This window comes from Centruroides vittatus, unplaced genomic scaffold (genome assembly GCF_030686945.1).
Source record: "Centruroides vittatus isolate TY-2023 unplaced genomic scaffold, ASM3068694v2 contig_1109, whole genome shotgun sequence".
Classification (NCBI taxonomy): domain Eukaryota; kingdom Metazoa; phylum Arthropoda; class Arachnida; order Scorpiones; family Buthidae; genus Centruroides; species Centruroides vittatus.
This window is the reverse complement of record NW_027120710.1, coordinates 219,446-231,878: the sequence shown is the minus strand read 5'-3', so window position 1 is coordinate 231,878 and position 12,433 is coordinate 219,446. Positions and strand designations below refer to the sequence as shown.

General features: G+C 33.5%; 1 protein-coding gene across 1 annotated transcript; it reads right to left on the bottom strand.

Moving 5' to 3' along the window:
* Window positions 1-582: 582 nt before the first annotated feature.
* LOC136976073 (ribonuclease H2 subunit A) lies at window positions 583-10,599 on the bottom strand. The gene is made up of 8 exons (XM_067271270.1): window positions 10,441-10,599; window positions 10,124-10,195; window positions 4,418-4,544; window positions 4,260-4,347; window positions 4,053-4,190; window positions 3,658-3,742; window positions 1,424-1,547; window positions 583-1,359 (listed from the first exon to the last, which is right to left on the bottom strand). The coding sequence occupies exons 1-8, from the start codon at window positions 10,565-10,567 to the stop codon at window positions 1,227-1,229; spliced, it is 894 nt and encodes a 297-aa protein (XP_067127371.1). The 5' UTR covers window positions 10,568-10,599; the 3' UTR covers window positions 583-1,226.
* Window positions 10,600-12,433: the final 1,834 nt, after the last annotated feature.

Below are 12,433 nucleotides of genomic sequence, written 5' to 3'. Positions count from 1 at the left end.
TTTGTTTGGCTTTAATAATCGGGTTTATGACGAAAATCTTCGTACTCGTTTGCACCCTTGCCCAATTTTTTACAACCTAACGTAATGCAGTTATCGAAGCTACTGGGCATGGTTTTAAAAATTAAGACAGCATTGGCGCAATTATTCCAAATATTACAGGTTCTGACAAGTAAAGAATTTTCAGAGTCCTGTCACAAATAGGCTACATATCGATTATTGACAGTCTGTGACATGCCACGACGAGCAAGAATTTAAAAACTAATAAGCAGGCTTAAAATTAATAAATACAAATGTATATTGAGAGTTTATGAGTTAAGTATATTTTCTGTTTGCAAAATTTCCTCAACTTTTTTCTTATTTTGTGTTAAAGTGAATTTTAAGAAATTTGCGGGATTTCCCGGATTAAAAAACAGCCAGGATCCCGTTGGAGGAACACTAATTGACACACATTAAGCTTCTGTGTTATTGGAATACAACACTTTTTGATAGCTATGCCTTGACTTCAGTCCAGCATAACACTTGGCACCAGTATCGGCCGAGCACGACACTTGCAAGGTAATAATAAAAACAGGAGTCAGTCTCTTTCTAACGAGAAACTGTTTTAATAATCAAAGAGTTCTTAATAAATAAAATAATAATACACTATGTTAAAGAAATAACAGTAATATAATGTAAAGATTTAATGAGTCGCAATGCTAACAGAAAATTGCAGTTTGTCTGCATATTTGGAAAGACAGTTATTTTATATTAATTCAGGAATTCTTACAAGTTGATGTTACATAGCAAAAGAAATTCAGTTTATTGATATTCTTAAGTAGTAAGAAATTGGCCATTAAATGGAACAACACAATCTGGCAACTTACAGAAGCAAATTGGCCTTATATGGACAAGTTTCTTGTACGCCAAATAACACTTTTGGACGGGACACCCGGTCAGCAACGTCGGTGACACCGATGTACCACTCAAAAGTGGTCCACACAAAAAGTTTTGTGCTACTTGGCGGTGGGATTCGACGTCTCTCTGCCCTAGATATACACCAGTAATGCTTGTGTAGAAAGCATACCTTTGAAATACAAGGATTTCAACAGGTGAAGTGAAAAGATAAGACTGAGCGGCTCCACTTGGCGATGGAAGTAAGTACAACGTACAGACCCCTCCCTCAGTTTTAAATGCCAGGGCAAAAATTAAAATTGGGTATTTTTGTTTTTGATATTCACTTTGCCAATTCATAAATTCTGTACTTGACTTAAATGCCTGTCTTTAAAAAAAGAATGATCTTTGCATTTTTTGGGAGATGTCTTTCTCTTTCCAAAAAACTTTCGAATTGACTGAGTAGAATCACATTCCTCGTCGTCGCTCCTTCAAAATATAATGCATACGTTTATTCAAATTATTTCGGAATCAAATAGTTTAAAATGCTTACCATTCAACTTCGACGGCTTTCTCTTGTAGAATCTTACTGGCCGTCGACCAGCTGAAGCGTACGAGTTGTGGGTATCCAAATATGGGATCTAAACTTTCGGTTAGAAACTTTTTTGTGACTGGATCTAATTTGAAAAAAAAAACTTAATTAAAAATTCTAGAATATGACAGATATAATTCTAAATTAACCAGTGAACTTATATAGCATTCATAGAAATAACCTTTAAAAATTATTTAATTCTTCATTATTTAGCAGAATTAAGCAATAGAAAGGATTTATTCAAACTATAGCTTGTGACATAAGAGTATAGATGACCATGAAAACTACCACTAAAGGCAGACTTACACATCCTCTATCACTTTTATTTTTAGTTATCATAGCAATGTTAGGCCAGTCAAACTTTTTGAGAAATGTTGACCTTTCTCAAAAAGTGGCCAATCGTCGAAGATGTATATAAGAATGTCACAACTGACGGGAGACATTCTTTTACATTTACTAAGTTTGGCAGGCAGAATCATCTAGTAATGATAATATCTTGCATGGAATGACATATTGCATTAGTCGAGATTTATGCTATACGAGAACCAAACCATTTAGCGTGTATACGTGCACGTTTTGCCACCAGTCCTTCAAATCGTGACGGTTTTGACCGACGTCGATATGATAACAGTCCTTGTGTAAATCTGCCTTAATACGCCACGATGCGTAATACCGACTATTATTTATCCATTATAAGCGCTGATTAGACCAAATTTATGCTTATTCCAGGTGGGTCAGACCCAGAAGGTTGATCAGCACCAATAAGATAAATGATGTCATTTGCTATCAAATTATTTGGATGGGATAAGTATCTAGGTCACACAAATCCAGATAATTCGAGTATTTATTAACCGCAAAGATGCATACAATTTTTTAATTGTCACAATAAGTCAAAGGTTAATAAATCGTAATGGTAATCGTCCACTGCCAAATAATAGCAACTAGCATATAACCAAACTAAGAAATGTTTGGTTACATGCTATGGTAATTTAAGTTACCATACAGCATGCAAACAACAATTAATATTTAAAGCATTGGTCATGACTGACTGTGCATCGTCGGCCACACACTAAAGCCAATAATCAAAAAGAGAGGTTTGAGCTTTTTTAACTGTAAAACCTTGCTTATTAAAATTTTTGTAGTTTAACTCTATGTTTTGCATCTATAGTTCACTGAATCTGGGTTGCAATAACGTGATTTCTTCCATTCTGTTTCCATCTCAGATTTTGGCTTTTGGAGAGCATTTGTTAGGTTAACATAATTGAACTTTTCTCCTTACTCGGGTTCCCATTTTTGCAGGTATTTAAAAGCAAATAGAGTCACTTAGTTTGCATACTTCTCACCAATTAAATTTGGCAAATGAGGTCTTGAAGTAAACCTTGGGCACGTGTAGGTGGCAATCCAACCAGGGTTCGACTTATGACATGAAGGGTATCGATAGCTTGCTTACTAAGCTGCTTACCACCTAGATGCAGCCCTTGTGACCTCCATTCCAGTTTCAGACTGCAGTATAATAATTTTAATGTATTTCGAGACGGTCAAATCATCGATCTGTCAAGCAATCTATGAGCTATCATTATAATCTTTTGCATCTTCCAGTATATATGGTCTGTGTTGTTGTGGCAATTTGGCAATCCACATTCATGGTTCAGTGCTTCATTAAATAGCTATTTTAAACTTAAGGTTAATAAATTTATACTTTCTCTGCTTTTAAGAAGCAATTATCATGTCTGGTGGGTAAATAAAAAGGCATCGTCGTCTTTCTTTTACGCTAAGTTGCGGCCAAAAAAAACCGTAAAAAATTTTGGACAAACCATTAACAGAACTAATCGGGATAAGTTCTTTAAAGTTGTGATTGTATCTCCCATGCTGATGTTAGCTTCAGTTACAGAAACTGAACCCTCTGCATGTCAAGGAGAGTGGCCAATAAGGAATGGGCTTGGCATATCTGGAATTAACTGTCGTAAAAATGCAAAATGATCCGACCTCGGGTTACTCAGAGTTACGGACCGACACCGAAAGTGCTTTGTTCGTTGCCAGCCTCATCTGTAATTAGAGTTGCTTGCATTGCAAATGGAAAATATACATTAGCATTTGCAAAACTTTATAACTACAATATCTAAACACTCTGAAAGTTCTTTTGTAGGTTAAGATTAGACTTTGAATATTCTAATTTAAATAGTCTTAATATTTACCATTAGGATAACCAGAACCGTATTCAAAATCCTCATTCCGGTTCTCTCGGAAATTCCAACTTCTAATTACTCTGTCTCTCGCCACCTGAAAAACAGATGTTTTCATTTGTAAATTTGGAAGATTGATTAAAATATATATATAATTTCAAAAACTTTAAAAAGAAAAGTCACTTTAAAATAATGAATATAGTAAAAATTACTCTGATCTCTTCAACAGTTCTTTATTTGTTGAAGAGATGTACTTACACCATATGCATTTTAAACTGAGTCAATTAACAGTTCCTCTTCGGTGGTAGGAATACACTATAATAGCGTGAACTCTTTAGTATATAAGAGTACCGAGACTTTAAATTCTCTGGAATGCGGGACTCTTCTGCAAGGGCTCAAAAACTCACCTTTGCACAGATACTCGCAGCACTAACAATGGGATAAGTGGAATCCGCCTGTTTTGCCACGGTTATTTTCAAGTCGGGAAATATTTCCGACAGTTTGTTCTGATATTTTTCTGCTATTCCGACCGTATCGAGGTAGACCTTAGAAAACAAAAAGAAAAATTACGAGAAGTACCAATTAGGATTTGGAAAGTAAACGTTTTTACGTACCTCGTCGGCATTTATGCCGGCTTTGATTACTTCTTTAATGAGACCGATGGCAGAATCGTGAGATAATTCGTTCAAGTTATATTTGCATCTGAATAATTAAATTTAAAATCTTTTGAAGTACATGATAAATTTATTAAAATATAAAATGATAATGGTACCTTTTCAACATGCTGTTAGATATAGTGTTTGGAGAAATTATTTCCAGCATCCATCCTATGAAATCGTTATTTTCGTCAATAATTTTGAACAGCCGCTCTCTATTTTCTTCCGTCAGCGTTTTCGAGTCTGTTTTCAAGAAAATTCTTTGCTATAGAAGTATATATAAAGCTAACAGATTGAAACAGTTTACAATACTTTCACCAATTTTATTAAAGTTTCATCTCTCATAACTATAAAAAGACCAAATAAAAAGATTATATGCAAAGAGTAGACTTAGCCCTGCTGACACAAGAAATGCTTAAATCTCAAACATTTATTTTTATGGACTTAAAGGATAACATTCGAAGATCTAAATAAATAAATCAACAGTTTATGACGAAACAGTTGGGTATCACAGACTTCTGGCAATCAAAAATCTACAAGTAAAGTTCTGTGACTGTGGCAGAGTCTGATATGATATTGAGTTTGCCAAAATGTTTTGCAGAGATAACCTGACTTGAGAAGAGAGTGTCTTGTTGCTTCAACTTCTGTTAGCTGGACGGGTAGATTGGCAGTGGATCTGAAGCATCCCAGCACCTCTTTCACGGCCACCAAGAAGTCCCAACCTTATAATTCCCAGACAACCACAAAAGGAAACAGGAGGGCACAGGATTTTCCAAATGTACCATTGTGTTGTCAATATCTCTTGTACCACTAGAAGTGACCATCATACAAAATGGCTCCCAGACCAGCATGCCAGCAGTAAGGGCAATGAACCACTCAATGGCCATTCTGTATATATAATATACAATTGGATATACAGCAAAGCCAAATCTCGATTTATTGCTACTATTTTGTGTTGATGATCTATAAAACTTCAAGTAATGCTCTCCAACTATGTGACACCACTGAAGAATCTTTAAAGTTAACTGTGGTTCCTTTCTTACTAGCTTTATAAATTTCAGGTTATGTCATGTCTTAGACTTAAATATTTTGGAGTGACTTATAGATCTTTGGACACTAGAATCGGGAACGTCGATACACACCATTAAGAAGTGCTTACGTACAGCACATCTGCCTAGGCGGCCATTGCTCGTGACGGTGACGTCGACATTTCTTTCAATAGAGTACGCTTCCAAATATTTAAGTCATGTCATAGACTGATGTAGTAAGTCTCAAAATTTTTATAGGGCTAATAAGAAAGTGATCACGATTAAAGATTCTGCAGTGGTATCGTATGCTTGGAGAGCATTAATTGAATTTTTATAGTTTTATTTATATATCTCTACATTTTATTTTCGTAAATGCACTTTATCACTTGGCAATTGGCCAATGGTAAAACAGGATGAATAAAATTTATATACTATCCCCCAGTTCTGAGAATAAGATAAAAGTTCTTTGTAAAACTCTTACTGGTAATGCAAACATCTAGAATGAGATATTTCCATATTTCCAGAAACTAGTTTGATGCAACAGATATTGAAATAGAATTATATTTGTTACTTAAATGTTATCGTGTTAAAATAGCAGAAACGTTCCTACTGGACTTTTGTTGGTCGGTCGTGGGAATATTTATTTACTTTGAGACTAATATTTCACGAGTTTAAGGTGTAAAGAACATTAACAATTAAAATTTTAATAATTTTTATCCTTTAGACGTGCTTTTACATTGTCGCAAATGTATTCTCGATGTTCTTAGAATTTTGTTCCATGTTAACGATACTAAATTTGAATAATTTTCTATTTCCAAATTACCTAACCAAAAAACAGAATTTATATAACAGTAAACATCATTAAATTTTTAGTGATAAGTTATCTCAAAAATTTTAATGCGTTCCCTTTTATTTATAAAACAATAAACGCTGTTCTGACCGTGCGTGTTTTTGATATAACAAAAACATTTTTGAATCGTTACAGGCCGGAAGTCAAAAGCAGTAGAGACGTTGGCCTGTTTGTCACTCCAAACAACCCAGTTTTAAATCGGCATCGGATCCTTAAGTTTTCGGATTGTTTAACCTGAACGCGTCATTCTCACTTGTCCTGCAGTCTCCACTGTGGGACCGACCATGCGATCAATACAAAACATTTCCCTTCGATCCTATCGAACAAAGAAAGTCGGAAACAAGTCTTTGATAGTTGCCGAATAACTTATGTTTCCGAGCAGATGAGGTTTATCGCCGTAAACAAAGTGGACGCTCTCTGCTGATAAAATAGTATGCCAATAAGATAATTTCTTGCTATTTTTGAACTGTTGAGAGCCAGTTTTCATAAACCTCGTAAGGTATTATTTTGTTTCCTTTCCGAGGATGCATTGCATCGCTGCACTTGCTATTACAATTGGCAATTTTACAATTAATATATTGCAACAATTACATTAATATTTTATATTAATATTAATATATTAATATTTTATACTGATTACAAGACTAATTTTTTATATTTTTGAACTTTTTTCTATTAGTTTGGAAAAGAAAGAATAATACTTGCAAGATTATATCATAAAATGAAAACAATATGCCGAATTCCGAGTTCGTACACTTTGTCTAGTTATAAATAAAATTTAAAAAGTATTCAAAGAATTCGAAACAAATTTTACTGTTTATCGTAAGGAGGCGGATTCAAAAGTTTTGTTTAAAATATATGTATATATAATTTGATAAATTTCTTCGGCCTGCTCCGATAAATTATCAGATCCAATTTAATCTTTTTATTTTTTTATATAAATAACTTCAAACTAGGATATAAGGTTCGAAAAACCCCAGTAATTTTCAGAGGTAGTCCGTCGTGGATACGTAGGGCCTTATCGTCTAGTTACCCATTACGAACCCGACCAAACCAAAGATAGACCCGATTAAAAAAATCGGCCGACTTAACGGTTACCTTATCGTTTTTACGACCCGAGTACGGTACGTTAACGGTAGATAATAGAAATAACTCTTATTCCTTTGATGTTCCGAGAAATGAGAATTTCAATCGAGACGGCTACCTTACCGAGCCACGCGGAAATGAAATTCATATATATTAGATACTACTGAATATAAATTTATAATTTTTTTTTAAATATGATATACAACACAAAGCAACTTTTATTGATTTATATATTAGATAAACAACAATTTTAACAGTTTGCTATTGTACACACGAGAAGTGGACGGACTACCAAACAAATTCGATTAATGTCGAATCAATAAGATACTGCTTGCTTAAAAATTTCAATAAGGCTTATTTTTAACGTGTTATCTACTTCATTATTCTGTAAACAGACTGACACATACTCATAACACACTCGGATATCTTATATCTGTACTATCAGTTGAATAGTTATAAAGTTATCTATATGATAAAGCGTAATCTTTTTTTTTTTTTTTTTTTTTTTGTGATAATTGTATCAGTAAAAAACAGATTTTGCTTTATTAGAAGAGAAATAAGCACAATTGTATATTTAAGTTAATTTTATATAAATTGCATCTTATGAATAAGAGTCACTAAAAACAACCTTAATTCCAGAAAATTACTTAAAAACAGACATTGTTCTACTTATGTCCGTCAGGCAACATACTCAAAAGTTCAAAATTAATCCTTTTATCTTTTTTTTTCAAGTGTTTTGCCTGGTGATGACCTGAAATAGGTTAAAAACACCTGTTTTTGAATAGTTTTGCTGGAATTAAGAAAGTTTATTTTTGTTTTATTTGTTCTTATAACTGCTCTCCACTTGAAAATCATACAATAGTCACACTAGATGGTGCTTATAGAATTCACTTTTGTTATTACTTTCCCAGCTGTTATATATATAACAGAGGAAAAGTACAGAGACTAGTCAAAAAATGATCCCCCAGAGTTTTTAAAAATCAATTTATATTAATAATTGCTTTAGATCCTTACATACTTTAAACATTTCGAACAACAGATTATTGCCAGTTGGATAACTGTTGTTGCAATTAACATGCCTTGTCATAAAATGCGAAGCACTTGTCTTTTAGCGTTCCCAAATCACAAAAACAAAGGAACAACGAGAACGAGCTCGGCGAATATCGGAGATCTCGGCTCCGGTCGTAACGAATACCGGTCGCACGACGTCGGTAGTGTACCATCTAGCATTGTTGCGACAGAGAAACCACCGTTCCGAATGCTTTTTTCAAACATCACGTTTGAGGTCGTACGAGAATCTCTGCATACTTACTCGGAGAGAAATACAAGTGAAACGAGCAATTATTTATCGCGACGTCGTCGCAATGCCGGGTCGCAATTTTTAATCATATTTTTATTAATTTATTTAATTTAAAACATATGCTCTCCACCTGAAATTAGTAGTGGCTTGTCCCCATTCATCATACTTTTCCTATAACGATAGAGTTGAGTCGGTCATCTATCTAACACCTTTCACTTGTAAGCGTATTGACTCAATTCTTAGTTCGTGTTCAGAGAGAAAGCAAACTACACCTAGCTTATATTTCAAGGTTATTGTTAGACTGTAGCCGTTACACAAGTTCGTTTCAGTTTTACTGATTAAGTTATCCGATTTTTTACTAATCGTGTTTTTAGATGTAGCTTCAACAAAAAATATCTTATACATAATAAGATGAAAGGTTATTGATAAATGATAAAAATGAATCCTTTATCAGGTAACTTTTTAGACTATTATACAATAATATATATATAAATTGAATATGTATACCCCTTCAAAAAGGAATTGTAATGCTTTGTAAATTATTATCCATGAGGCATTTCCAAATAGCCAAGCTTTGCCAAACTATTCTTAATCGTAGATGAGGATTGGTCTTTTTACAAAATACACTGTGTGAAAATACGGTTTATTGACGTAGTTGTTAATCTTTTGTATAACAGACGATATACTAAATACTGTAAATAGTCAACAAGCTTGCTATTAATGCAGACTTTCTGATTGGCTTTCGACCTTTGATTGCATTCCATATTTGTATTTCTTTGCTATATTATTTACAGAGAATGTAGCTTTTTGTAGGGAGTCTTCATTTTCATCTATTAGGACTTAGTTGTTGGCTTAACATACCCTATTTTTCATATTATTTACATAAACACCAGTATTGGATATTTCTCTTCATTTTCTGATGTAGTTTTTGCATTTTTCGAAAAGGAATGGCAATAGGCACAGCCTTAAATTTGTTACTGTTAGTTATGAATAACAACTTAGTCATCACTAGTTTCGAAGTTAAATTCTCTTTTTTTTTAATCACAAGTTTTAGTAAAAAGGTGTCATTGTATGGTCATCCTTTCTGGAACACAGTCTTTTCCTAATATATTTTTATACAGCTGGCTTAAAACTGACCAGAGAAGGTTTTGCAGTCTTTATAGAGGAATCGGTCTCCACAATAATCATTGCAATCATTAAATACAGTTATTAAAGATCGGAACTAATAGAGCAAGTCGCTATTGTTCTGACGTAGTTTAAATTCACAAATTCCGACGAAGTTTTTAAGACTGTCACCCACGTATTCTACTATATGCTAAATACGTGCAAGTCTGGCATCAATATATCAAACACAGGGCCGTATTCCGGTCACCGTCTCCGGTCTCTCACGAGCCGGTCGCCGATTGGCTAATCCAAACCGGCGACCGGCTCGCGAGAGACGACGATCAGAATACGGCTCCGGGTATCTTCTTGCATAGTGTGTGTATGTATGTACGATGCCCTTTTTATAGTCTGTGGGCACCGCAGATCAAAACCACGTAGTATATACAAAAATTACCTGCAAATTTTAATTCTTCTAATTTCTGAAGGCAAGAAATGGGGCAGTAAGCTACAGCATACACCATTGGACCTAAATTTATCAAACAATGAGTTTTTAGACAATGATTTAAGAAATGGTAAAGTTGTAGTTCTGAATGAGAAGTGTGGACCTTCCCACAAAATTTTAGATCCCTCAACGTTTCTCGTGTCACGGATCCCTAAAACCCCCCATATCATGATGGACCGTGGATCCGCGAACCACCGGTTGAGAAACGTGGCCTCTACACCACATTCAGAGCTGCATTTTTAGGAATTATATACTTTAAATACACTCACCGAGCACAGGACCCCGTCCAGCTTCGTCGATACCCAAAACACATTTTTCCTTTTTAGTAATTTTCGGAACTTTTGATATAATTAACTTATTACTACTATTATCACATTGAAAACTCGATAAGTCCATAATTTTTACCGCCAACGACAGTGTTGGCGGAGTGATTTTTCTACCATTCAAAATTCAAATTTTTACCGGTCGAAACGTCATCGTTCAACGTAAAATTTTAGTAGTAAATTTGTCAATTATATCAAAATCTTATCGAACTCTGTATTATTTAAATAATTTACGTTAAAATTAAGGCCAATTTAATAGAAAATGCACTTCTTAATTTGTTTAACTTACGTACTATTTCTCACTGCGGACGATTACCATTGACGAGTCGTCTTTTAAACTTCTCGCGTGACGTATACGCGACGTCCATTTTCATTGGTTGATATTTTAATGTCGTAAACAAATTTGAAAATAAATAATCAATTTCGTGTGTGTGTTTGTGTGTGTTATATTTGGGTATTTAAGGGAAAATTTTGCCGAATTTTTCGTATAAAATTATAAATGATTAATAAATAAATGTTTTGACGAAATATTTTTATAATTTAAAACATATTGTAATTATTTATACATTAATTGCACATATAAGTGTATTTAACACAGCATAATGTTTTTACGACGTAAAGGCTGCTGTAAATGGATAACGAAAGGATTTCATTCTCATAAAACCAAACAGAATACTTGAAAATCTGGTTTAATTTTAGAATTAAATCTAACAAGTTTATATAAATTATGTATTATTTTTATTTATTTTTTCTGTTAAATATCCTAAAACATACTTTATACGTATTTTACACGTTTAAGAATTATATGCAGCTATCGTTTAATTTAAAACTTGATAAGAGGCTTAAAAGTATTTTTAAACCGTTTAAGATTAAAATTTTAACCATATTTTTATTTTTAAAAATGCTAAAAAGAATCCAGTGTGAATTATAATGAATATTCTTTATTGTGTGGTATAAGTTTTTATGCACTGGTCAAGCTATTTTAAGTATTGATATATCGAAGAGAGGCACGAACTGTGGCGAGTGTTGTTCTCAACTTTATATTAAACAACATCTCGAAAGAAATGCTTGTCTAGAGATAATTTAAGATGGCCCGAAGGGAAATTATCAAATGGAAATATTTATACCAAGGCTTTCTTAGTACCACTTTACTTTATAGGTGAAGATAATCGGATACGTGTACCGTACATATCCGGTACAAAATACAGAAAATCACCCATCCACGAAACAAACAGTGACTCCCACGCATTAATTCTTATTAGTCATACTAATTACACGAAGGAAGAGAATTTTCAATGACCTAATTATCAAAATCAACTCGTCATTTATATTTTTTTTTTCGCATCACAGAACTCACGTAACGCGTAATTATAATAAATAAACAACCCGTTAAGTGTTATTCTATTTACGAATCGTCTCCCCTAAAATATTAAAAGAATAATCTTTAGCGTGAGGCAATAACCGTGACGTCATTACGTTTGAAATCTGTTCAAAAAACAGACAATAAGCCTTCGTTTCAAGGTCGCTTTTATTTATCTAAATAATTTAAGTGTCTATTGTAAAAGATTAGCTTAAGTAACTAAACGATAAGTCCCGTGATACTGAGTAATAACCGGCAATCTGTACGTTAGACTAACAATTTTAGTAAAAATAACCATTACAATCCTCTCCAGAACGATAAAAAAGAAGGGTCTCAGCCGTGACGCCATTTGCCTGGTAAAGGAAGATAATGGAGGATATTTATAATGGCGTTTAGAACAATAATAAAATTTATGTAAACTGTAACTTTCATTGGTCTTTCTATATCAGGATACTTCGTTTTATATTAGAAAGTTTACATTTACATAAAAAACCAAATCCGTAAAAGGAAGAGTATTGAATCATCCTTATGCTTTACGCGATAAATGATGCAACGTAACGCATCCGCATGGTAACAAAT